Source organism: Falco cherrug, chromosome 5 (genome assembly GCF_023634085.1).
Source record: "Falco cherrug isolate bFalChe1 chromosome 5, bFalChe1.pri, whole genome shotgun sequence".
NCBI lineage: Eukaryota > Metazoa > Chordata > Aves > Falconiformes > Falconidae > Falco > Falco cherrug.
Genome location: NC_073701.1, coordinates 2,519,043 through 2,546,251, shown reverse-complemented (window position 1 = coordinate 2,546,251; position 27,209 = coordinate 2,519,043). Strand labels below are relative to the sequence as shown.

At 40.8% G+C, this 27,209-nt stretch overlaps 1 protein-coding gene across 6 annotated transcripts; it reads right to left on the bottom strand.

Moving 5' to 3' along the window:
• On the bottom strand, positions 1-25,663 carry SPICE1 (spindle and centriole associated protein 1). Of its 6 annotated transcripts, none has more exons than XM_055711582.1 (17): positions 25,517-25,662; positions 24,917-24,964; positions 23,732-23,878; positions 19,776-19,875; positions 18,897-19,018; positions 17,178-17,275; positions 16,738-16,880; positions 16,365-16,505; positions 15,316-15,578; positions 12,152-12,283; positions 11,331-11,478; positions 7,356-7,574; positions 4,930-5,324; positions 3,487-3,658; positions 2,179-2,281; positions 1,758-1,845; positions 1-892 (listed from the first exon to the last, which is right to left on the bottom strand). In XM_055711582.1, exons 1-17 carry the CDS (start codon positions 25,595-25,597, stop codon positions 839-841), a joined length of 2,454 nt encoding a protein of 817 aa, XP_055567557.1. In that variant the 5' UTR covers positions 25,598-25,662; the 3' UTR covers positions 1-838. The 6 variants fall into 6 exon arrangements, 5 of the variants coding, with proteins under 5 accessions (XP_055567557.1, XP_055567562.1, XP_055567559.1 ...); XM_055711587.1 differs by lacking the exon at positions 25,517-25,662 and adding an exon at positions 25,252-25,504; XM_055711584.1 differs by lacking the exon at positions 7,356-7,574 and having other exon boundaries at positions 25,517-25,663.
• Between the last annotated feature and the right edge of the window lie 1,546 nt (positions 25,664-27,209).

Below are 27,209 nucleotides of genomic sequence, written 5' to 3'. Positions count from 1 at the left end.
TTTCCTCACAATCCTAGGTTTTACTGTTAATCATTAATAATAAAATGGTGGCTACATTAAAAAGTCAAATAAAAACAATATAAAAACATGGTCATTGAAGTATTATATACACACATAACAAACCAGCTTAATACAACTGTAGTCTTATCACAGTTTTCTGTTGAATCAGAGAGCACACTTCAGTACACAGCAAATACAGATTCTGATTTCAACTTCAAATAGTCACTTTATATTTACTGTAAAAATATTAAATGAGATTTAAAAAAAAAAATCAATCCTCAAGTCCAGATGTAATCCCCAGTATGTTAACTGCACAGAACACACAACTTTTGGGAGCAACTGTAAACCACATATTTCTGATGCAAATTCTCACCCAGCAGGATTAGACTGGCTTCCTAATCTCCAGGCTGGTTTTGAATCTAGGTACCTTCCCTCCTCTCAGTCCTTCTTCACTTTTTCATTCCCGTATCTTGTGCAAATACAGAAAGTTTCACATGCAATTTCTAAAACCTCCCGTCTTCAGTGTATCTAACACTGATATCAGATGCTCATTTGTATTGCTACAGCAGCTTCAGTTGACAATCTTGTGAAAGATTTATTTGGTGAGAAGATGTAATATGACAGCAGCGTATCCAGTTCAGAAGCTCGTTCCCAGGACTTCCTATAGTGCTCTGTATGGTGTAAATACAGTAAGCATATGGACCTTTTCATACTAACGGCCCTGACATGAAAGCACTTCAGAGTTAAACTGTACATCTGGACAGAGGAACTACTGTGACCTAACTGTGGTTCATAAAAAAAATAAAATTTAAAATACAGGACTTGAGTGCAACTTCCTTTACATAACGTGCATTGACAATGCAAACCAGCCTTCTTCTTTTTGCTTTTCCACCTGCAAAAGAAGAAACCAGTTGAAATTCATACAACAGAAATTTCCCACAGACTTGCTGGTTAGTGCTGTCCTGTGTAGGATTGCTCCATACCAGCTCACTGAGACACAGCAACTTCTGCCGTCGGCACCACCTACTTTAGATACCTAGTTTAAAGCATATCTACCTTAAGTATTCCGAATTTTCCCTCTGGGCATGTATAACTTTGCTGTCAGGATAGGGAGTCTTGGACCCTAACTTTATTTCTCTTTATCACTCCTAACTGAGGTTGTTTCGGACATCAGGAAAGACGGTATTAATATCTCCTCACGGTTGCCCGCAAACCTATTAACAGATCTATGGCTGGTTTACCAGACTGTCCTACTGCCTGCAGTTCCCCGCGAAAGTGTCTCGCTGTAGTCCATTCTCCTCCTTGCACACTGGGAATCAGAAATCTAGACCGGGGATTTTTCTTTGCATTTGGATTTATTTATCCTTCAGCACCTGACCTGTGCAACAGGCTAGGCAAGAGCTCGCTTGCCTCCTGTGTGACTCTACCAGTACATCATAATGCTTAAATTCTCGGAGCCATCAGTGAAAGACTGCCAGAGGTTCTCAGCTCTAATGCATGAAGATGCCATGGCAGAAAACATAGTTACAGGATTACTCACTGGTAAGTAACAGCTCTGTGGCAGCAAACAACCAGTGTCACTAGCACTCCAGTCTCCCCTTACCAACTGTCTGGAATCCAAACTGTCATAAATCAATTACTATTAGCCTTGGTAGATTTAAGGTAGGACGAAGCTCTCTCACTTTCTTTACCTGTCTTGCTTTTTCCTTATATGACACCACAATCAAACTTTCTGGCTGAAGATTTTTCAGTCTTACCTTTGGCCTTTGGCTAACAGAAGTTAATTTCACGCTTTCTGATGTGGCACTTAGGGGTGAACAAGGTTTGCTGGAGTCTCCTACAGACCTGTAGACATTCAAAATGAGATTGAAAAAGTGAAAAATGGAAGCAACTACTAGAATCACGCCTCAGATCCTGACTTAGGACCCCTCATCAACAGTCCTCAACAACTCATGTCATCTGTCTTATGTCACATTGCAGGTATTTTAAATACAAACAATGGAAGTTGTGAAAAAGCTGTTGGACCTTTGTCCCACTTCCACAGAGTTGAGTGTGGTGAGGTCAGGGAAAGTCCGTGAAGCCAAAGAAAAAGATGGCAATTTTTCTATTGTGTTCAGGTTCTGCTGCATGGGTAATCAAGACACTTGAAAAATGAAATAGTAAAGGGTTAATTTTTACCTTCTTATACTGGTCATACTGGCAGGGGAAACACTACTTTCATTGGAGCTGTCCATAGTGACTGTCACAGGCACAGACACTTCAATTGTCTTCCTTGCATTTTCTAGGCAATAAATAATAGCTTGATTCTGATGAGAACACAGCAATGTTTCATAACATTCATTTCATTTTCCCATTTTTTGAGGGGCAGCACCTAACTCCTCACAATTGCAGAATATTCACAATAGAATATACAGATCAGACACAAAACATCAGGCTAAACATCAACGCCACACCCACTCTCTGAAAATGACAGCAGATACTCAGAGCAACTGTGGATAACATGGAGAGACACTGAATGATTCTTCTACAGATTGATAAACTTTCTGGGTTTTGGCAATCAGAGGCTTAGAGACTTCCAATTTCTCTATTTTGTTCCTTTAAGATTTTACTTACCATGTTGAATTTATGTTAAAACAGCTGTAGAAGTGTTAAAAGTGTTATGATTTTGCTGCGTGAGTCACTGCACACGCACCTGCGTGCATATGCACACACACACTGTGGTCTCTCCTTCCCCTCAAGTCCTTCCCTTTATATGCCCTCTGTGGTTTAAGAAGGGGGAAAGGGCAGGTGTTCTAGACAGAGCATGTGTACGTGCTCACCTGCAGTTCTGCCTGTAATTACAGTGACTCCATGAAAAGATAAATCAGCCCTCACCTGCTGGAAAGTATTTTTGTTTCTAGTTACACATGGCAGCTAATCTGTGAATCCTGAATCAGCAAGAATATTCCCTTTACTAATTTACCTCTTCAGATGACTGGAAGCTCCAGTTATTTCTATTAGCACTGGTAGTAACTCAGCAAAGTAGTCTCATGGGAAGAGCACCAAAGACACCAAAAACCAAAATGTGGCTGAGAACTGGACAACCACTCTGCTGCGATGTTTAGAAGCCTGATTTAAATACTTAATTTTTTTATAAAAGATTCTCCGGCAGAGAGGATTGATCGAAAAGCCCAGTTCTGCCCACCAGTGACTACGTAGCAGAGCTGTTCCGCAGCCAAGGACATAGCAAAGAACAGATTTACCATGAAGCACGGTATTTGCAGCAGACCAATTACTAAGAAACTAACTTCAGGAGAAGTTTAGCTGATATATTTTTATCTCTCTGAAGTAAGGAGTGTTTGTACCATACAGTCATTAACAGCAAGTGTACTGCTGACTGTACTGCTGACCGCAACCGCTGATCCATCAGGTTAAGGACAGAGAACTCTCAAAAGGGGAACAACATTGTCTTAATAGTTTTTGTTTCTCCTGAAGCTGGGTACTTACCGGCAAAATGTAGGGATGGGGGCAGAACAGGAGTGACCATTGGAGGTACCATACCGGCAGCAGCTGATTTCTGCTGGTCTATTAGCTGCAACAGTTTGTCACGTGCTTCTGTACTCTGACGATTCAGCTCTGCTATTCTTTCCTCCAAGCTCTTCGATACCATCAGATGAGTCTACTTGGATAATTGGATAATTACTTCCAATTAAAAACTTATAATTTTCACACTCAAGGAAAGCATGCAGTATATTCCAAGTACTTCTATGCATTTTAATTTTCAAATTGAAAGTAAACATCATCATTCATATAGCACCTCCTGTGAAAAATATGATTTTGTCCCTTTCACTTTCCTGTATCTAGGTCCTAACTTTTAAACTGTTCCTACAAACCAGAAAAAACTGGCTATTGTCTGTATCACATACAGAAAAAAAACCCGAAAAAACAACCCCCAACCATTCAGCAATTAATCATAATTAAGAAAAAGCTTAATCAGAGAGACACCTATTCAGGAGGGTGTGGGGAAGCAAAAGCAGATTTCTAGTGAAAATATCATGGAACTCATCTTTAAACCAGGTTTTCATCCCACTGTCACCTCTTCCCCTCCACCTGTGGGAACTGATTCCACAAAAACAACACCTAAAGTTTGCATTGCCTTGTACAACATTATGCAACATAATGTGGAAAGTGACAACACTCAGCCTACATTTAAATGAGGAAAATTAAAATCTTTAGGATCCTTAATTGAACAGTAATTCAGCCACTGTGACAGAACAGAAGTAAAGACAGTAGCAAGGGCAGGGATCAGGCAGTTCTGTGATGTTAACTCCACTCACTGGGGTGCCACCAAAGAGCTACTTAGTTGCAGATTAAAGGTTTTCTGTGTCAACTGAAGACTTCAAGTTCTCCCTTTCCCAAAGATTTAGGGATTTTCACCACACAGCAGGACTGACAAGACAGACCCGACTAGTGCATACACTATAATCAGGTTTTTGCAAGAGATGTACCTGCCCTAACTTTAATTTCATTGGCTTCTGGGTCACAGTAGCAGAAGACATGTATGGCATGGACTTAAATACGTATTTTACAAGCTTGAAAGAACCTCTAGGTTGGTGCAGTGCTTTCACTGTTAATATTACCAAAGCTACAACAGTGATCACATTGCAATTACACCTCTTTTTGCAGCATAACTTTATCCTAAACTTTTAAATGTGCTGCATGCTTTTCAACACTTGTAGGTCCAATATGAGAAACTAATGTTGAGCTCTTTAGGGAATGACAAATACCACAAGTCTCCAAGCAAATTAATGAAAAAACTATTTGTTTTGCTACTCTTTTCCTCAAAACAACTGACAACAGGAAAGAAACAGTCTTAAAGCATCAGCAAGCTATGGGAAAGCAGATCAGCAGAATGGGGAATCCAGCCTTCCTTTTCTGTTACATTCTCACCTGTCTTTCTGAAGAGCCTGAACTAGGATTTGCATTTCGTACTGGGCCTGGCTGATACAGGCAGTCACTTGTGTCTTCAGAGCAGCCTCTGAATTTGCTCAGTTGAGCTTTAATTAAAGAGTTCTGCCGTGTGAGCTCAGCTATCTGTCCCAGCAGGTCGCCGTTTTGAAATAACTCTTCAGCTGTACTGTCTTTTCTAGTGTCACCTGGGCAGGACAGATTGATTTTCTCGTGGGAACTCTCCAAGTCTTTGTCTGCAGGAAGAGCTGGTTGCCTTTGAAAGATGAGACAATTTTCCTCAGTCGTGCTCTGTGTTCTCAGGGAGGAAGGTGAGCTCCTTTCCTTGCACAGTTCTCTTCTGCTGTTTTCAGGAGACTGACAAACGGCTGTAAACACTACAAACAAGAAATAAAGGAACAGTAAGGAAAGACACGTGATCCTCATCAAGGAAACTACCAGTGATTTTATTGCGTCAGGCTAGTAATAATCAAGCAGGAACCTGAATTGTAACATCCAGCCCAAATAGTGTTATGTTACTGATCAAAATCACTCTATGCCAGATCCTGCTGCAAGAGCTCACCAGGTTTAGTACTTCCTATTGCAAACAGTCTCACATTTAGATGATTTAATTAAAGATTGAGAGAGAAGATAAAGAAGATCAAACACTACTTCTTGGTTAGTCCTCCATTTTCCTAAATCCAGTTACCTTACCTAATAAACTCTAAGTTTGCATTTCAGCTCTGACATTCTATAAGTATAAATATTATCCAGTACAAATAATAAAACAAAATAATAGAAGACTTTTGGCATATTAATAAACAAGCTATTTGCTCACCACCTAAGAAAGGGGAAGCACTCTGGTCAACAAAGGTAGCTAGGTATTTTTTGTGGTCATCATTCACAAACACGCCACGTACGGGTGACCAGATACATTACAGCACTGTGAGCTGCTATGTGTTAAGTCCAAGTTGGATTTTGTGATCAAAACCAGATTTTCTATGCTTTATATACCAAATAGCCCATTCTTTCCCAAGCTTTAGCTTTTGTCTCTTGAGCAGAGCATGGCATTTAAAAATTTACATACAAATCTGTTTTATGAAACAGTTTTCATAAGAGGAATATTCAAGAAGTTTTACATTTGTTGAGCCATTTAGCATCCTTAATGGTCTTCAAAGAGTAACAGTACATTTCTCACATAACCAAATGGTAGCTAAATCTATGAATACAGTTTTATATTCTTGTTTCAAATGACAGCCAACATCTTGCAGTTCTCAATGGGACTGAAAACACGTTGCTCTTTGCAGAACACTACCTTTACATCATTTCCTCCCGATTTATTGTGTGCTTCCTCACAGCACAGCAGCCCACCAAAAGGTTGAACTCGATACAAACTTCCAATTGCCCTGCCAACTCCTTAGAAATCAAATTTTGAGTTTTTTTTTTTGACTTGGAAAAGACTTAGAAAGCAACACAGCTGAAAGCAGGGAAGAAAAGGAGAAGGGAAGGCACAAAACCCCACTACTGTGCCCTACGTCCTGTCAGCAACCATCACGCTAGTCATAGATGCAATTATCTGCCTCTTGACATCAGAGGGTTACAGGGACCTAGCATATTCAGTAAGATGCGTGTGGTTACGGTGGCAGTTGCAGGAAGAGACAACTAATTTTGAGAGTCACATAGGATCCTCCCTTCTGCTCACTCCATTAAGTTGAAATGAGAAATACCTTCCCTAATCACCCCTGATGAACTTTCTTCCTCCAAATGACCAGAATTGAGCTACTGACCTATAAAACTCCTCAAGCCTATGGATACTGACACAAGACTGAGTTAATCTGGTTATCTGGCACCACATAATTTCACCCACAACTTCTTCAGCCACTTCCTGTGTTTTAAATGAAACTCAATGGAAACCTACTCCCGAAGTTTTAGAAAAACCTCTGCTAGAAATATTGACTCAAAGCAAGAGTACACAGCCTACAGACATCCTGGCTTGTCTGCAGCAGGGGCTGCAGAGGCATTTAATTTCCAGTCTTCAGTGGTCCCACCATTAAAAGTGATGGAGGCTGGATTCCACCATCAGCAGATGGAAATCTGAGATGATGCGCTGTATGTCACAGACAAAAAGCTACAGCAATCATACAGAAGTGACAATAAAACCAGTACAAAATAAAGATGTCGGTCTGGATTGCCACTGACAAGGCTGCAGACAGTAGATGAAGAGCTGCAGGGGACAGGGAGTCTAAAGGAAATCTAACACAGGAAGAAAAGAAATGTGTGTCTGGGTGCAGAAGTAGGATATAGTGCAAAGCATACATATTAAAAACTTTCCATAGAAAATACATCTCCAAAGGTAGCGTGAGATTGAAACATTAGCACACTACACAGGCTCCCAGAGTAACACACTACTACAGCCAGAGAGATCTCACCATTCTGGAGGGAAGACAATTCCTGCCTGCTCTTCTGCCGGGGGGGTGACAAAAGCACAGCTGGCTGGAAAACGTGAGCTGGCAAGCTTCTACCCACACCACCTGAGGCACCTGGCCTTGGGGGAAACTTGAAAGAAAGTTCTTCCTGTGGGGCTTTCAGCGTATTTTCCCTGTTGCCTGCATCAGTCCTGGGCTCAGAATAGCTCAAATCAGGTTTTTCTAAAGAAAGAGACAAAGCAAGGATAAAAGTTAAAAAACCAAAACAAACAAAAAGGAAAAAAATCAGTTTTAGTGCAACAGCAGTGTAGGGAAAAATCTTATTAAGAACTCTTATGTTCAGGTGTCTGAAAAGACAGACTAGAGCGTGTTCCACACACACTCTGAACTTCCTTCTGATCCCCAGGTACAGGACTCTCTCACTCGAGCATAATACAAGTCTTTACTGGCCTTTACTGACCAAGAAGAGGTCTTACATGTAGCCTCACAATTTCAGGATACGAGCAAAAGATCTGTTTGTAGCTCACGCACAAGACTTACTGGCACGTGACTTGTGAGTGTGGGAAAATTACTCTGGGGGAAATTAGAGAAAACTGGGACCTCATGGAAGTGTAGTATTACAGAAAGCTTTTTAGGGTAAAATACAGTTACCCCTTTCAGGACGGTTGGCATGTAAGGAGTCTACTTTACCATGGCTCCCTAAGCAATACACCCTGCCATCTTAGTACATGCTGACAGGGGTAACAGAGGGTGGAGAAGAGTGGAGACATCGTGGCCAAGCTCTGTTGTACTCCCTACAGGAATGGGAACCTGATAATACCACACAGCTGATAAGCTGCAGAGCAGTTGTCAAATGAAGAATATATGAGAAGATGTCCGCTGCTGAGCCAACAATTGCGGCAAAAATTACTTTCCTCAGATGAACACTGCTAAGTGTTTTATTGCTGAGAGAATTCCAGGGAGAACGGGACTTATTTGATATATGAATATATATAAGTCCCAAAGTGGGGAATTGTCATCTAAACTCCCAAATTACCAAACTCTGATTTAGTGTTTAAATATACGTTAAACAAATCTGTGCACAAAGTTTAGGTCAAACTGACTCTCTAAAGTTGTTAAAAGTGACAAATGAAGGGATTTCTAACCAAGGGAGTCAGCCTTGGGAAGGATGGGAAACAAAGAACGGATGGTGAAAAGAACACCGTTATCCAAGGTATGCAGAAAGAAGCCTCCAAGGGAGGAAAGTTCTGGCTGCAAGAGGAGACAAGCTGGTAAGGTGTTGCAATCCACTGATATTAACTTAAAATTAGTTGGAAGTAGGACAAAGATAATTGTGGCAGTGGGAGATCAAGACCTCTGACTCAAATAGTCCCCCCAACAGTGGGCAAAGGAGCACGCATAGTTAGTAAAAAGCTTCAACAGTGCTATCTGAGGATGCACACTAATATGCATTAGAAGTGAGAGAATTTTACACCAATCACTAACAAAAATACGTATAACTAGAGTCAGTCAAGCTCCATCTAAATGTAAAGAAGTAGTATAAGAAGTAAACAAAAGAGAGGGAAAGTTAGGGAAGAATCCGTCATAACTTCTGGGATCAGCTGATGGGCTGAACCTGTTTTCTCCCCATAGAGATGCCTATTGGGTAAGAACTTTCTTCTACAACTAACTCACGCTAGCTGTTACTAGGTGTATTGTTTTAAGCTTGTTTTGTGGTCAGTGTACTATCACCACCAATGTGTGAACTTTATCCTGTCACAAACTTGCATTTTGTGTAACAAAAACCTTCAGCTGAAGTTCACTTTGTGTTAAGTCTCCGCAGATCTGAGTAGTTGATACAAGGGATGTGACTCCATGATGCTGTCAGTGGGGGTCACTGAATAAGTTGGTCAAATCACCCTCCGACACCGTGGGCTGTCAAAATGCAGGGAGCGGACAGACTGGTCGGGCACAAGGGTCTCATCTTTCTTGGGAAACTGACAGGCTGATCAAATATAATGGGTTCGAGGAAACCCCCCCCTTTTCAACATGACAGTGAGGAACAGGTATTTAAGTGAGCTGCATTTGGTAATATTCTCCTGAGAAAAGCAGACCTAAACACTTGTCCTATATTATAAATTTGATGGCAACAGTGGTGGAGCAGAAAACAATCCAAAGCTTTTTCAAGCTCTCTGATGATCTTTTAATGACTTAATTAAAATCAGACATTTCTTCAGTAAAAAAAGAAGTTATTTTTCTGTATTTAACTACAACTAGTTTGTGTCTATGTTACCATCTATTTTGAATGTATCAGGGAGGCACAAAATGAAAAACATGAAATGTGAGACCACAGTAATTTTAATATGCTTATAACCACTGCTCTGGCAGTGCCATCTTTGAATTCCCCCTTCATGATTTTGTTCAGGGTATTTGTTTCCAAAAGAGAATTTAGTGGAAAATTAAGCAGAACTATCTGATCCCAAAATGCAAGACACAAAAAGCACCCTTCAAAGGCAAAAAGCCAGAAGAGGCTGTTCACATAAAATATTGTTTTGTGGTTCACATTACTGAGATTCTGAGATGGAATTTAAAACCTGCTCTACCATTCAATGACCCTGGCAAGAAATGAGAAAGACCTTCCTGCTCTGCTTCACTGTGCAGAGCTGCATTTCCAAAGTAACCTCCTCACATGACATTTGTCACTAATATCGCCCCCACTCCTCTCAGCCACTCTTCCTCTCTCCAGAGAGGTCTTATGCTAACTTATGCATGGCTTCTAAAACTAGCCATCTGAAATGTTTCACATCCAGTCAGGTGCCTTAAGGGTACAAGAGATTCTGAAAGAGGAGGAGGAAGAATGATTTTTGTAACTTCAGGAAGCTTTCCCTCTGGAAGATGCATTTTCGTGAGAAGAGAGACCAATAAAGAAGGAAGATTTGGAAATTCTAGTCCTGCAGAATTTTTGAATAGGAGGGTTTGGGGTTTTGTTGTTTTTCAGGGTGGTTTTGTTTTTGGGGTTTTTTTTGAGGGGTGCTTTTCTAATTGGGCTTTTATATTTTGGGGTATGATTTTTTTGTTTGCTTTTACGAAGTCTGGGTACATCACAAAAAGGGGATCTGGTATGTGGCTTCTTCCTGAGAACCCCACAGAAACAGTCAGTTTTTGAAAATAAAAGTGTCCACAAACCCACCATTTAACTAAGGAATACAAATAGCTTCAAGGAATCTTGGGATTCACAAAGTGTTTCTGACCTTGAGAGCAAAACTGACACGTTTAAACAATGATTGGGAAAGAAAGTTGGAAGAAAATTCCCTAGTGAAAGAACGTTAAAAGTACAAGGTGAACCAGGTTTAGTTAATTTAGCCATCAATGCTACTGCCTTAAATTCGCCTGCATCTCTGTTATATCTCACTCAACAGGTCACTCACCTCTGATATAAAGCCACAAACACCAAGTAACAGACTTCTGCCCTGTTAGTTAATAGGCCTCAGCAGCTGCTGTTTCTGGTCAGCAGCGACCTCTGATGTTTTATGGAAGAACCAATCTGACGCCGTCAGGCTGCCTCAGTAATAGAGCAGCGAGATCCTGATTCGGTTGGCTTTGTTTTGTTTTGGCATTTTTTAGGACCCTCAGAATAAACCTGACTCTGTAAGCCATCTTAATGGGGGAAGGCTACACCCTTTTTTTTTTTTTTTTTTTTAATAACATACTATGTCTCACTTAAAGCTCAGGCCCAGGACTTGGCTAAAAAGTTGAAGTCCTGATCCAAACAGAAGGATGCCAACAGGGATGGAATACAACCTGTAACATTGTTAAAAAATAACAGCAAAGTGCTTGTGCTCACAGCAGAGCCCATAGCATCTGAATTTCCAGAAGTGAGATTCATGCTCATGCAAGAGGTATTTATTCAAGCAGATACCTGTTAAATACCAGATTTTCCACTACAGGGATAAACTAGCCACAAATCCCATTTCATCCTTCACACATACATACACACACCTTGGCCGTTCACTGGACCTTTGCTTGCAATTCCAAAATGGCTTGGACTTTGTTCTCTTCTAGGTTCTACCAAAGGGAGGCCTTTAAATGCTTGTGTGAGAGATGTCAGCTGTTCATCTGTTACCGTCATGTATTGCTGAAACTTCCTCTAAAGAAGGAAGAAAGAGAGAGAGAAAGAGATTTGTATTTTAGCAACATGAATTAGAAAATTACATACTACAAGCAGTCCTGAGAAGAAATTTGGCCTCTTAATACCACTGCATGAATCTGTAGGATTCCAGTGAGGTGTTAATTATTAGTGTCTCCATGCTTCTCATTTATTTCCCCTCCTGACTCAAATAAATTTTCTGGTTTTCCTTTTCCTAATTCATGACGCCACTTCCTCTCCATGCTTGCTTTATTGCTTCATTCCCAAATGTAACCATGGAACAAATCTACCTCCACTGCAAACCGAAAAGAAGTAAATGTAGCATTACATCTAGTCTACTCTATTGCTCCAGTAGTGTTAAAAGTATAGAAGCATGCAGGAAGATGCTTAAACTTTTACATTAATAAAGTAAAGCTCAGTTTCATGGAACTAGCATTTTCTCAGGCTTTAAAGTTAAATGAAGATAAAGTATTGGCTTTTGAAACATTCTTTTCCCACACCTCACACCTGCTATTATAATTCCCAGGCTCCTCATCCAATTTCATCATTTTATTTCTGTTTGTTGTTAAAATCTCTTGGAACGTGAGACAATGCATCTCAGTCAATATTTGCAACACAACTCTGTATGCTAACAAGTCATCCTGATGGATAAGGAGTAAGGGGGGCTCAGTACCTGCATAGTAACGTTTTCTTCCCTCACTAGAAGTATTTCTGCGGTCAGAGCATCAATCAGCTCTCTGTGTTCGTTCAACATCTCCTCATGCTGCTGCCTCACCACCTCTTTCTCGCGCAGCTGCATTTCACTCTAAAGAGGGAGAAAAAGTTAAAAACCTACTATAAATCAATACAGATTCATACTTGGAAACAGGAATGGCTCAATATGACATCATACTGTAGCAATAGTGGGAAGAGCTGTTAAATTGACTTCATTACTTTCATGACAAAATCCGGTTTTCAGGGCTTGAGAACTGTCAGACAGATGACTATTCCTTCTTTGTTAATCCACTACACTGTAGGGAATCCTATACATCCTTGTTCTTCTTTACAACCTTTACAGGCTGTAACAAGCAGCATTGTCTCTCTACACGGATACAATTTTTTTTTAAGTCACTGAATCTTCATGCAGTAATCAAATAACTCTAGGTGTGCTGATGCTTGTCAGTATCTTGTGCTACTTGTGCCTATTCTTTAGTTTCCTTAATTCATTAATGAAGACAAATTTGACTAAATAAAGAAGTACTTGCTTTCTAATGTTTTCCCTCAGAGAGAGAAAAAGGTCTAGAAGGTGGGTTTTGGTTTTTTTTTAGAGAAGACAAAAAGGTTTATTTGTTAAGTAATCCACTTGACCATGAGACAAAAGATATTTTTTTTTTTTTTTTTTACTGTAAAGAACTTCTTGTCCTCTAAAGATATTCTCAATCTATTATTTTAAGGTAGACTGCTGCAATAGCCAGTCTTCCTGTACAAAAGAATCCCTTCCACCTCCAACAGGTAAATGGAATACACAACTGCCACTTTTTGGACCACTGTAACTAAAAGGGTGGAGGCTACAGTCACATGAACATGTCAGAATTAGCAAAAGGAGCCCTTCCCCAGATGGGTGCCTGCATTTACTCAAAGCAATCCCTGAATAAAAGAAATATGTCACACCTCCAAAACATGAGAGATCCTGAAAATCAGCTGGGGTACTCCTCTCTGCTGCCAGACAGAATGAGAGCACGAGCTGCCCATAACGTGCCATAGATTAGTTTGTGCTGGCATTGGGACCAGAGGTGAAAAACCACCAAAGAAGAGACAAAACGACTCTGCAGCCACATAAAGTGAATGAATAAATAAATAATTTTTGAGAATAATCACGGATACTGTCACCAGACACAAAGACAGGCAGACAGACCTCCTTTAGGCATATCAGAGACGAGGCCATCCATTTTCTGGTTTTCTTCCAGATAGAGAGAACAGCTTTTCTGTATCGATCCAAGTGAAGCAAACTGACACAGAAAATGGGGAAAAAAAAAGAAAAACCCCATAGACAGTCCTATCTTTTCTGAAACCAAAGACAGCACAAAATAAGGACTTAACCCTGGTAGCAGTGATGAAGCCTACTGATGCCTTAGATCACCTGGGCAAGCTATTCTGTCTACTCACCCTACACAGCATTAACCTAGCCTTGCAGGAAGAGTTTCTAAGCAGCTATACACCTTACATTTACACATGGGGAGAGCATAAGGTAAAACAGCTGTATATATCCATTCCTACCATCAGCTAGGGTTTGGGTCTGGTATACCCTGAAACAAGTACTTTCATTCCAGGCCACTGCTGGAATAATCACATAATAATCATGTAAGCTTTAACACTGCACCACAAAATGCCGAAGCACAGATAAAGAACACAGTGCCACAGATTAATGTAGTATGTGTCTACTCTAACTCTTCGCCCTGTGAGTCTGGGAAAAAAACAGCATTCTTAGCAGAATGGAGGAGGGAACAATTAATTATCACATTTGGCATATGATATCAAAATTCATTTAGAAACCAAGTCAGGTTTATCCACTTCCCTTTAAGAATTTCGTATAGTTTAGCAAACATTTCAGATGTTTCTTTTTCCCCTTTCCTCTATTATCTTCTTCTTGCAGACGTTGATTTTTTAATCACTTAAGAAAAATACTTTCATGCAAGATTCAGTAATTCAAGTTTCTCTTCCTACTTTTTATATATACTTTTGAGAATAAATTAAGCAACATCCTTTATCACAACTCTTCTGCATTCAGCTTTTCTGCAGCAAAGCTGGAAGATATATTTTGCTTCCCAGAAGAGGAAGGGAATCTTTCCAGAAGCTTCAAAACCTCTTGAAGATCCACTGTTTAGCTAAAACAGAGGCTTTTTAAATATCCGCTGCAGTCATTGTCTTGAAATGCATTGACAGCTATAATTCAGTCATTGGAACTTTGCTCACTCTCCTGGCTAGGCAAGACTGAAGCACACAGGATAGAAGTGCACACAAACACTCCTATTATTCCTAGCATCACAGGGATCAGATTTTAGGAAATACTCAGACAAGCTCTGCTTCCTACCAGCACATTCTCAAATTCTAATTGTAATTTAAGCTCCATGAAAAGCAGGAAAGTCACTGAAAATTATGTATGCACACTGTCTGCCTTGAGCAACTCTTTATACAATCAACCACACTTTGTAGCTTGAGTGACTTCTGCATACTTCTACTTATGAATTTAGGTAGTAAATTTATGAAAGTTGCAGACAATTCTGCAAGCAACAATCAACTCCTGGAAGGAGGGAACAGTAACACATCAAGTGGAAACAATATCACAGAGGTACTCAGTAAAAATTGAGAATACAAAATACATCTTTCAAAAGAAGTAGTCTCATTAAACACCCAGACTCCTTGGCCTTCTGTCTTAACAGGAGAAAAGCTTTAAAGATATATCAGATGTTACTTTCTCTTTACAAAGGGAAACTAGATAGCATCGCCTTTGGGAGGCAAAGGAAGAAAACTAATTTGTACATGAGGCTGTGGTTAATACTCTGATACAACTCTAAACATATTTAAATAACAAATTTTACATTATTTCTTTTGTATTTTTTGCTAATAGCCACTGAGAGACCTTCACTGCAGTCAGCTCCTCCCTTTCCGCTAGGCATACCTGTTGCTAACAAATTAAAAGTTTTAACTCCTAATTGCATGCAATCCAAATAAAAAGCAGTGATCATCAGACTTCACAGTAAACTGACTGGGAGCCAGGAAAGACCAAAGTTCACATCTGTAAAGTAATTTTATATCCTTTTTCATTCATTCTACAGAAGCAATTCAGAGTCTTCTCACCTCTTTGAGGTAGCGCATCAAACGACAGAGAGCATTCACCAGTGACAAGGTAAACCCAGCGAGGCCTTCACTTCTCTCAGTTTTTTGAACCTCACGACCTGTACATCGCTCATATTCCTCCAATTCATGCTCCACTTCATGTATCATGCGGTTGAGAACATCTAGGCTGGATCTGCTGTCCCTCTGAAGATCAGCGGGGACTGAATTAGCTGGATAATCATCCCTCCATCTTGCAACGTTCTGTGCAGCTTGTTTTCTTTTCACTGAGGGGGAAAGTGTCATTGGAATTTCAACTTGTATAGAGAGCTTTGCAGTACCAATGAAATTACATTGTTTATTGAAGTAAATCAAAGGAAAGGCCCTCCGTTGCCCTGAGCTGAAATGGACCATCAAAGAACACCCTCAGTTATCCCAGTTATTTTCAGATCATCAAAAAATGCATTTTCTGCCACCACATTAGTACCTCTCAAGTACGACTGTGTGGTCCTTTTATCTTAGATACCTGTTTATACTTTCCTCCTTCTCAGTTAAAAGCATGGAAACAGTTTGCCAATGAACAGCCAGCTAAAAAATTCAGCTGCTTCTGGGTGTCATATTTAGCGAGCAACTCTTTTACAAACTGTAACATGAAAACAATTGTATCTGATGTCAGTCTGCACATACAAATGTGTGTAGAATACGGGGACTGAAATGCATGATAGCCTGTGCAGCACAGAATAGAAAGCTGTATCAGAAACAGAAAAGCCCTGCACAGGAGAGAACTCCACAGCTAGCAAGGTAACGGGTAGCATCAAATCAAAAATTCCCAAATTTCTGTGGACTTCACTTTGCCAAGAAACATGCAGAATACAGAGGAATACACTACACAAGGGGCTGTGGAATGTCCATCCTTAGAGATGCTCAAAACTCAAGACACCCCACCCCCCCCGCCCAAATCAAACTTCAGTCAGCCCTACAATGATTTCCAAAGACCCCTTTCAACCTGTACTTGCTTATGATATTAAGGATTTTGGTCAAAGGGAGGTATGTTATTTGTAAAAGTACTAAACTTTTTGCTGCAATTTGCTTTTGTTTCTTTAAATTCGGGTTCAGCACTTGTCTCACAGTGTAAGTGGAGTCTACAGTCTCTTCTTTGTCTTCATTCTGAAGTCTTGAATGGATTCTTTTGACTACATTCGTAGCATTGAGGGCTGATTTAAACGCAAAACAAAACAAAAAATACACACATGAAATATTTCAGGTACATTCTTAACTGTAATATAATTTTTTTAGAAGAGCTGGCTTTTTAGTCTGGAAATTCATCTGAGCCAAATTAGCATATATATGTGTCTGTTTCTCACCCCCACCCAGAAAAGAAATTCCAGACAGGATCCTGTGAACAACCTAACAACATTTGATAGGCTGTGATTTGGCAAATCCAACCTGACTGATCCAATGATGGAGAAACAGTTGTTGGAGTCAAAGGCACACTTGATTCCTGTGATAAGGTAGTCTTCCTCCTATCCTTTTCAGCCCACAACTGAGAATTCTCCAAGGAATTTTCTTCTCTCAACAACCGAAGTAGCCTACGTTCAAAACAAGTGTAACAGTGAATTATAATAGGAGAATAGCATGATTCTAGATTTCTACAGTCTAGAAAGAGCTTTTCAAAATATCTGTAACTGCTCAGGTGAGCTCCCTACTCACATTCATTCTGAGAATGAATGTTACAACAGAGGCTTTCCCTAGAATCCCGAGGTCAGGAAAAGAAGACAAAGGGAAACAGAAAAAGTAACTTAACTATACCCATGCAGCACCTTTTTAACTCCACCTATTTCCAGTGTTAAGGAGATGGAAGCCTGAATGGATAGATTTGTACTGACCTGCCACAACTGATGCTGGATTTAAAATTCCGAGAGTCATGGTGTCCATCTTCTGACTGATAGATCGATAATGCTTCCTCTTCCACTTCATTAAGAGCCTTTTCAGGAGACAAAGAAAACAAAAGGGACTTCACAGTAATTTCAATTTGTTTTTTAGGAAGAAGTTAAGAGATCCAAATTTCTGGAATTGTTTCAAGAAAATACAGAAACCTTTGTTTCAGTCTGCACCTCAAAAGAAAATTAAAAAAAACAAACCAAACAAAACCACATCCCTCTGTGGGAAGAGTTTTAGGGAACATTAGTACCTAAGAAATACTGATGCTGACAATGATCTCTGAACACAACACAGCAAGTGATTAATTAAATATGCAATATTTTATGTGAATTATTTATATTAATTCAGACCACACATACTGTAGGATAAAAAAAAGCTTTACCAAAAAGGTGTACCAAAACAAATACAGAGATATAGCAGGCAGAAGATGGAAAAAGCAACCTAAATTACAGCACTTCTAAAATTTCAGCCATTTGACATCACAAGCTAAACAACCTTGTAATGAGATATGCAAAACTACGTTTATATTCTTTGCGTAAAATGCAACCAGAAAAAAATACAATCCTACATACCACATTCACAGAAAAACTTAAGCAATCAAATTTGGAATTGGGGTTCCTCAAACTACCAGGTTTCTGTGCTTCTGGGTAGGCTTCCATCAGATACCCTTTAACTATGATTTTTGTAGGCACATAAGGAAAACAAAATCTCACAGAAGCTCAGCAGACAACTATCAGTATGCTTTTCTTTTAAAAATGTAAGCCTAATCTGCAGCATGCATCCAGTGATACAGCTTACAAAAATGCTACAGTTAACTCTTCATATTAAAAAAAACTAAAAAAAAAAAAAATCACACCAAAATATGTGACAGAAGTACTGCAACTCAAACTGCAGATATTTGCACAATATGGTAGGAAAGAGGATTAGAGAACCATGAGAATATGGCACCATCATTTCCACTCCCACAGCCCTTTTGGTCTTCAGTCACTGTTTCCTGGGAGTGTCATATGCCTGTTCTCAAACCACAGGGAACATTCCTGGTACAACTCAGGTCATGAAAAGAAAACAGAATGCAAAGGCTCTAAATGAAACTTTAAACAAATTAAAACAATTAAAATAACTTTTTAAACAAATCTAACTAATTGTAAAGTAATGCGAAGTATTAAAAATGAAATTTGTAGGACTCATCAAGGCTGTGGGGTTAACTGGGTTACATTTACATGTGCATTATCAGAAAAAAAATTGGAACCAAACTGGCTATATCGCCATATATGCAGCCATAATTAGAAAATCAGAGGCATATTTCATAATGTAGCAATTAAGTGACACAGAAGTTGTTTTTTTAGCCTGTAGTTACTTTTTTCTCTTGCTGGTAACTCCAGCATTTAAAAGGGAGAGCATGCCAATATGAGAGCACTTCTATGAGACGTAGTATGTTTGTTTCTCATATTCAAAGGTTAAAAAAATCAAAAAATCATGATTCCCAGAGCCTCACTAAACAAACTCACCTCCATTTAAAACCATTTTCCACATATGTTATCAACATGGTTGATACAATGCGCAAAAGACAGGTGCAGTTCTGCTTGGAAACTCTACCTTTGAATATTCTTATTTTGGGCAAACAAAAAGGCCACAGGACATGCATGGAACAGAACATACATTACCTGGGAATCCATGACAGATTCACTAAGGATGGAAAGTTGAGTGGGAGGATCACAGGTTTGTACAATGGGTCCTTGGGACGATTCTATGTCACAGTTAGGAGCCATTGTTACATTAGGGAAACCTGAAGGAATTAGACAAAACAGGGAAGAAAACAGAGGACACTATCTGTATGTCGTAGGACCAACAAGCAAGTTCTCGTACTTTGCACAAAAAGGGTCACAGGGACATACGTTGCTTTAAACAACTGGCAAAGGTCTACCATGGAGTTATCTTAATACACTCAGCTGTGTACCAGGCTTTTGTCCTTCTCACCTGTGTAAATACCCTTGTGCAGAAGCAGTGTATAGATGAAACAGTCATTATAAGCAAAAGAGAATGGCAGCCTACAGAAAAAAGAACCTAAGTTTAAGATTTCACGTGCAAACAGCCAGTCCTGCCTTCCAGCAGCATAAAGATCCAAAAACCAGGATAAGAAAAGGAAAAGCCGTGTTCACAAATTGCTGATAAATCTTCAACAATATCCAAGAGCAAGCAGTCTACCCATGTAGCAATAAGAATCAGAACTACTACAGTGCCTCAAACTCATTACGGGCCAGTAGCCTGGCTGTGGAAATGCTAAGTGTGAGGTGTTTCCCAGTAAGCAATCTGAAATTCCACAATGGACTGATACAGTAGAATAACCGGCCATGGGTTGCTCTCCCCTGCCATGGGAGGTGGTGTCCTCATCTGCGTTTCACCCGACATGACCAGGCTCAATCATACTACATTAAATGATGAGATGAAATCAGTTAAAAAAAAAATTTTGCAAAGCAAGATTATTTACTAAAAACAAGGAGATAATCTTAAATGTACTACCACACATAAATGAGATTGTCTACCTGTTCGTGTGCGAGGAGCATCCCCAAAGTCTTTTGCCACAGCCATAACCTGATCAGATCGTTCCAATACATCTTGCAAACAGTACTGATCAGACAGAATCTGAAAGTATAGCATATAAGGAAATATTTCATACTAAGCAGACCAGTTTTTCCCGTTTTTTTGGTATTGTTCTAAACAGTTTGCAAAAGAACACTCAGCCAGACACTGTTTGCAAAGTTGGTACTGTGCAATAAGAACCTAATCAAGACAGATCAGAAAACCATGCCTCAGAGTGACTAGAATTCACCTTTTCTTTTTTCCGAAAAATTAAACAGTTATTACTTCCAGGACTCCCATCAGCACTGACTTTCCCTTTAGAGCCAATACTCTTTACTCCCTTCTCCTTCCACCCTGACACAAACAAGAAGCTGGGTGCTTATGACACTTATCAAAATGAAGACATATTAGCAATTTAAAAAAATATAAGTATCAGTATGTATCCTCAAATCATTTGATATCAATGTTGTTGAGCTGAAGGACACTTATCTACATCTGACAGACACCCCAAAACTGCACTCCATGATTAGATCCAAACAAATTCAGGAAGACTTGTTCCATTCAGCCTCAACTATTGAAAATCCTGCCTAAAAATTAAGCCACCTACCACCACAAAAGTTTCAACAGATATAAACACAGCTGACTACATCTAGCATCAGAAGACATTTTGGGAATCTCCACACACTTCTCACAAAGTACAGCTGTTGTATTCAAGGTCCCTCTCGCTGAGTATTTGAAGTCCATCGCTGGTACCACACCAGTTCTCTCCTAAGGAGGAAGGTCTTGGAGTGCAAAGCAAGAGGTATTCAGCTACTATGAGCCAAATGGAGCCCACTGGGGACATGGCTTCGTGGGAAAAACGCAACTCAAAACTCCTCACTCACTCATGGCTTCATTCATATAGCTGGAAATGGCACACTAGTAAAATTATATCCCACAACCTGGGAAGAAGGTAGTTATTCTTAAATATCTGAGAAGAGACCAGATATGTAAGTGACCTCCACTTCATTATGGTTAATCAAATTTAGCTGGAGAGACTGCAAGTGCTTTAGAAGATGCCACTGAAAAGACAGGATCACGTATGCCTTCCTAGAGAATTGAGTGACAATTCTCGCTCCCCCAGGAATCCTAAGAGGAACTGGTTTGTAACAGTTTCAGAGCAATATATGCTCTTATTTCCACAGAATTTCTTCCAGTGTCCATTAATAAGTTTGCTGGTTTATATTCAGCCTCATTCCAAAAAACTCTAGGCAGTGGAATGCTACCTGTTTCCCCCTCACCTGCTATTTTACTATGCTTTGTTATGTCAAGAAGTTTCCATGCCTTTCTAGTCTTTTGATCCTGAATTACACTGCAGGGTATTACACTTCTCCTCATAACCAATTTAGTAAATCAGTGAATATTCATCTTTCAATTACCTCATGTGTCTACTTTTTCAAATCACTATTCAGTTTTCACACTTGATACTAACTAAATCTTTTCCATTTAGCCATCTGACATCAAAACAACACGTGTTCAGACAAAGTTATGCCAGATCTGCAGAAGAAAGAAAAAAAGTTTACCTGTCCCAAAAGATCACTCCTTTTCCTAAGGCAATTAAAACTAAGGTGACAGGTTTAATAAGACAAAAATTATCCTGACTAATTTGTTTTCACCTTCCCTGCTAGATCTCTTTCAGCATCAGCAGGTTCCTAAGATTCACCCTCCAGATGAACACATGATAAACATTTTTAGCGCATTGTTCCCAAGGTACATTAGCCCACATTTGCTTGTGATCAGCAGAAAACAAAGTGATATCAGCTTCTAACCTCTCTAGGCCCATTTACGTGCCCTCCACAAATTCACTAAGTGCTGTACTTTGTCCCAGTCATTAAAATTCATTTTCCCTCCTGTTTCAGATTGTTATCAAAGATAATTAAACTGGACTAACCCTAAAATCTCCCCACTGCAGAAAAATGCCCAAAATACTACAATTTTTGCTTATCCATTTTATAACTCTTACTCTTTTTACCCTTCAACTTACAACTACAAGAAAAAACACACTAGTAGCAGCATCTTCCTAGTTTTTGTCTCTGAGTCTTTTCCAGTTGAGTTGGATTCAAGGGGCTAAGGAAGCTATGCTCACAGCAATAAAGGAAAAAAGATCACCAAAATAACAGAGACAAGGTGACAATCCACAGTGGTTGTGCTCTACTGGGAGACACAGACTGAGGAGTCCCTCTAGCCACTCTGAACAACAGGACCTAGCAATTACCAAGATTTAAGCCAGGGTCAGGCAAAAGCAGTATCTCTCTCCCATTGATTTTATTTTTCTCTACACACAAGAAGATTCCAGTGTTCCAAACATCAATGGCCAGCTGGGATTCATCTTGTATGGCATCACCTCCTTTAGTCTTCCTATCAGGAAGCATTTTTCCTCTGATTCAGAAGTAGACACAGACTATGTCAAATAAGAGTCATCTCTTAAATATGAAGGGAAAAGCCACTCAGGAGGATTTGAAATTTGCACATTGTCATTACAAATGGCAACAAATACAGAAGACTATTTCCTAACCATGAGTTTCACAACTGCAAAATACCAAAGTCACATAACAGGTAGCCCAGCCAAATCTTATAGCAGGTAGTCTAATGTACCTTTGTGATACGTTATTTATTTCTGCACGGAAGTCTTACTGAAACTAGCCTGCTACTACAAATTAGAGAAATTTCTATAAAAAGTCCACAGCTTTTTTAAATACTCCACTTTTCCTGCACTTGGCAGAAAAGTATGAAAGTAACAAAGGTCAAAAATCAAAAAGCTTGATTAGCACAATATCCTTAACACAAAAATTCTACCACGATTGCAGAGAAACAGGTGTCAAACAGGAATCTAGAAGGTGACCTTCAATTCTAAGTACTTTTGTTTGTTTCTGTCTATGCTTGAATGTAACCAGAGATCAGAAAAAGACTTCTGAAAATTTACAAAAGACAAAAGCAAGAAAAGGTTGGTGATGGTTAATATACTACACATTTACAGGACTACCAGATCACGTTTATTTTAACTGCTAGGTGAACACTGTTCACCATCACTCTTACTCTTTACCAGCAAGAACAATTCTCATTTTGTCCAAGTGCTGCTGAGGTCTGAAAGCTAATAACTATGTTTTGAGAGTAGTTTTCGTAACATATGTCAAGGAGTCACCTGCCAAGCGAAAGAAAAGGATGTCTACCACTGAAATCCCTGTTCAAACAAGTGACAGCTACTGTCTCTGTTAGCTAAACTTAGGTTTGCTGCTATAGTTCAATATTCAAAAGCAAACTAAACAATGTATTTTCAGAATGCTTCAAAATGTCTAGAGAACAAGCTTTTTGATCCTGAGATGACAAGCTTATCTGCTAGCAGCCATAGCTCCTCAACCTTTATTGTGTCAATTTTCCTTCCAGACAAGCTCTTCCTTACCAGCTTCTTGCCTCACCCTTTCAGCCCCTAAGACTCTGCGGTTTTCTCTGTTTAAACAAGCAATGGCAGATAAGAATGTCCCTCCTAGAAAGAGAAACCTTCACATTTCCATCAAAGAAACACACTAGTCAGGAGGAGGAAAAGGCAAGATAGCAGTAAGAACGCAAAGAATACAGATACTTTTCTAAACACACAGTTTAACCTGCAAACAGTTCCTGTTCAGACACAAACAGGCTCCCTGAATCGCAGAGGGCATAGCCAAGCAACAAGGATGAAACGTGCAACTGTAGACCAGTTAGTACATTAGACAGTCTATTCCAATCATTGCATACACACAGCACACAGAGGTGGAAGAGTGTAAGCACATACAAATCAAGTTATCCAACAAAAGGAGCAAATGTTAATCTATGTGAAACAGCAGTTTTCCACTACTGCTGCAAATCCTCTGCACCAGGCTGAAAGTGCGGATTTAGCTCTCACCTCACGCATCAGAGTCAATTTCCTTTTCTCCAAGGAATCAGCAGACAGTTGTTTTTGCTTCTTCCATTTTCTTTTCAGTGCTTTCTCTTGAAGTTCCAGATGCGCTAGTGCTTTGTTTTTTGATTTGTGTATTTCATGGCGACGCAGCTACATAAACATAAAAAAACCCATTTCAAAATCAAGGGACACTCTAAAGCAAAATCTGCAGGGCAATGCTAAAAAGCTCTTCTTGATTTTATCATTCATGTGCCAAATACTACTTATGTTAACTTCATGGCAGTACCAATGACAGCCTCACAAACATCCAGAAGTGTAAAATGCCAATCAGTACCAGCCAAATTTAAAGCGGCTCCAAAAGTGAATGAAGCAAGTCTCATGACTTCCACCTGCCCTGGACCACTGACTCAGCAAGTTTTCTCAGCTGTAAAGGGAAGAACACACTGAACACTACCACCTTATAATATGCATAAAAAGAAATAGTGCATTTTCCTGATTTAACACTGTCAGTCACCAGAGATATTATTTCTCTTCATCTAACAATTACATATACATATGTATTTTTTCAATTTAATATAAATTAAACAGATTAAATGTGTGAGGTGCTTGCTAAAGTGTCTGGAAGCTATCAAGCCAACCACTTATACAGTCAAGTCTATCTCTGCTATTGTGTGCAAATGTCCTGACTAACGTGTCAAAATTTAGAAACAACAGCTTATACTGCCTATCCCAATAATCAGTGCTACCAAGGAAAATGAAATGTAGTTTGCACATATTGTGATGAACAGGTCGCCCAGTATAAAGAAATTATATTAAACCATTTAAATGAAAATTGAGTAACCTCAGAATTAGAAAGACTCCTCAAATGAAGCACGTCTTACAGTCTTTCCAGCAGATATAAGACTTAATTCCAACTAATCCACTGAGGTTTTATGTATTTATGTTTTTATGCTTTTACGATTGTATACAGTTAATAAAATCTATGGCTACTGCTTCCCAATGGAAACAGAAAACTGAAAAACACCAACTGCCAGAGCTGGGGATGCATGACACCAATTTTTTCAGAAGCTTAAGAACGGCAGACTAAACTGGCAGACAGTACCCTGCAAGTATGGCAAACACTTATGGCAGATAACCACCTACATCTCCTTGCCACGGAGAAGGAGCAGTGATGGCTGTTATACTTACAATATCCTCAGGAGTCGCCCGGTGGACGGTCAAATCTTGGACGGTGCTCTGCAAACAGGAACCAGAGAACACATCAAACCCCAGAACGGAGGAAAAAACCGGAATTATTTTTTTTTTTTTTACGTTTCATTAAAAAACCACAACCTTTAAACTACAATATAAACCGGCAAGGGTGCATTTTTATGGCACTGTAAAGCATTCCACCCCAGCGAGGCAGGCAGCAGCAAAAAGGACACGGTTATCAGGGAGCTCTGAGGCGCGGGCAGCCAGGCGGGAGGCCTAACCCCGCGGGCCCACGGAAGCGAGCGGGGCCTGTCCCCTCCGCGCACACCCACCTCTGCTCACGGTATCCCGCCCACGGCCACACAAACCCGGGTCCCTCCGCTGCGAGCCCCTGCGGAGGTCTGTGCCCGCTCAAGGCTGCCCGGCCCTTCCCCCGCCGCCAAAAGGCCGCAGCGCGCCCTGCGCGCCGCCCAGCAGAGCCAACCGGCCGCCGGGCCCGCCTGGCTGCCCGCAAGCCGGAGGAGGAGCGGGATGAGGCGGCGGGGCCGCAGCAGGCCCGAAGCCCGGGCTCGGCACCCGGCGAAGGGAAGCACTCACGTCCCAGTCCCGCTTCGCCGCCGGCTTCCTCGGGGCCTTCCTGCCGGAGCCGCGGGGCCGCGGGCCGCGCAGCACCGACATCGCGGTGAGGGGGCGGGCACGGCGCGGCGGGGGCTGCTGCGGGTTACAGGCCTCCGCCCGCCGTTGCCATAGGGACGGAGCCGGTGTTGTGGTGTTTGGTTTTTTTTTGGTGTGTGGAGCTTTTTGGTTTTGTTTTGTTGTTTTTGTTGTTGGGGGGGGGGGAAGGGGGGAAGTCCTTTCTCCCCGCCCTGAGGGGAGCCGCGAGGAGCGCCGCTGGCGCCTTCCGCCCCTCAGGCCACCTCAAACCAGCGCCCGAGCGGGGCGTCCGAGCGGGAATCCTGGTCCTGCTGCCCGAAGCGCCGCCACCATTAACTCAGACACACACACACACCCCGCCATCCTCACGCCGTCTTCCCGCCGCCGCCCCTCCGCTCGGGTAGGTATCGCCCGAGCCTGCGGCTCCCTCTCCTTGGGTTTTCTGTGAGGAAGCACCCCGCGCCCGCCGGCCGCACCCCAGGGGTGCCGAGGACCCCTCAGCCCCTGCCCACCGTCCTCACCCCAGGGGTGCTGAGGAGCCCTCACGCCCGAACAGGGCACTGCCTTGACAGCTCTGACGGGGCTCGTTACACTCCCCGGGGAAAATCCACCTGAGCTACTCCTAGCACTGTCCCTCATCCATGTCTTCCACCTCTCGCCTTAATTTTTGCACTCACTCATTAATATCCCTCCTCACAGCAAATACCCTCCTCAGCCATCTCTTGGTGACCCTCTGAGGAAGCCTTGGAAATTTCCCCATGCAAAAATGTATTTCAGATCCTGTTATGGGTGATTAAGAGCAGAATGTCACACAACCTATTAAATTAAGGTGACATCAAATTAAAGTGTGGCCCTTGGCTGTGTTTTAACAAACAGATCTCATTAGCTGTGCCACTGAGGAAGGGTGTACCTCCCTACCCATAAGGAATTTCTGGCTTCCACAGAGCAGCTTAAACGAGTCATTTAGCTTATACATGATATTTCTTAGACACTTACACACTCGTATTTCTTATAGACTTGCCCCATGAATATGCCACAGATTCTCCACTTTGCTGTCACATACGTGAAGACAAGATGAAATTACTCTGAAAGCTTAGAGTTAACAATTTATATTACGGTGTGAGCTTAGTATTTTGTCTGTGGGAGCTGGAAAGTGAAGACATAGGGTTTATCAGCCCTTCATTTAAAACTCCCTCCTTACTTAAGGAGAAAATTTCCCTTTCCCAAAGATTTCCTGGTGCTTAAGGTCCTCATTAATCTAATTCTGGCTTTATCAACATCACTGTCAAAAGATTCATGTGAAGGTGCTTGTTAATGGTTAATGTGCTGAGGGAAGGAATTGTGTTGCATGTGATACAAAAAAGAAACAGAAAACTGAAATTATGAGGGGACAAAAAAAAGTGACAGAGAAATACTATCAGCTGTTGCCTATGCTGAAATGCTGTAAATGTGGCTTAAGTCTGATTTTTTTTGTACTGGAGATTGCACCCGAACTTCAATTTCCATCTAAGCACTAAACATAGATACTGTATGCAACCTGAAACTGAACATCAGAGTTCAAAACAAATCCTTGATCCTAGGCACATGCGCAAGGCAATGCACTGGAGTTACTACTCTTGTTTATTTGAAAATTTAG

Excerpts from the sequence above, each read along its gene's own strand:
- SPICE1 (XM_055711582.1), bottom strand. The coding sequence starts at position 25,597 with ATGTCGGTGCTGCGCGGCCCGCGGCCCCGCGGCTCCGGCAGGAAGGCC. Across the intron at positions 16,506-16,737 it reads TCCATCATTGGATCAGTCAG|CCCTCAATGCTACGAATGTA; the intron begins GTTGGATTTGCC and ends CGTTTAAATCAG. Across the intron at positions 15,579-16,364 it reads AAAGCAAATTGCAGCAAAAA|TGAAAAGAAAACAAGCTGCA; the intron begins GTTTAGTACTTT and ends TTTCCCCCTCAG.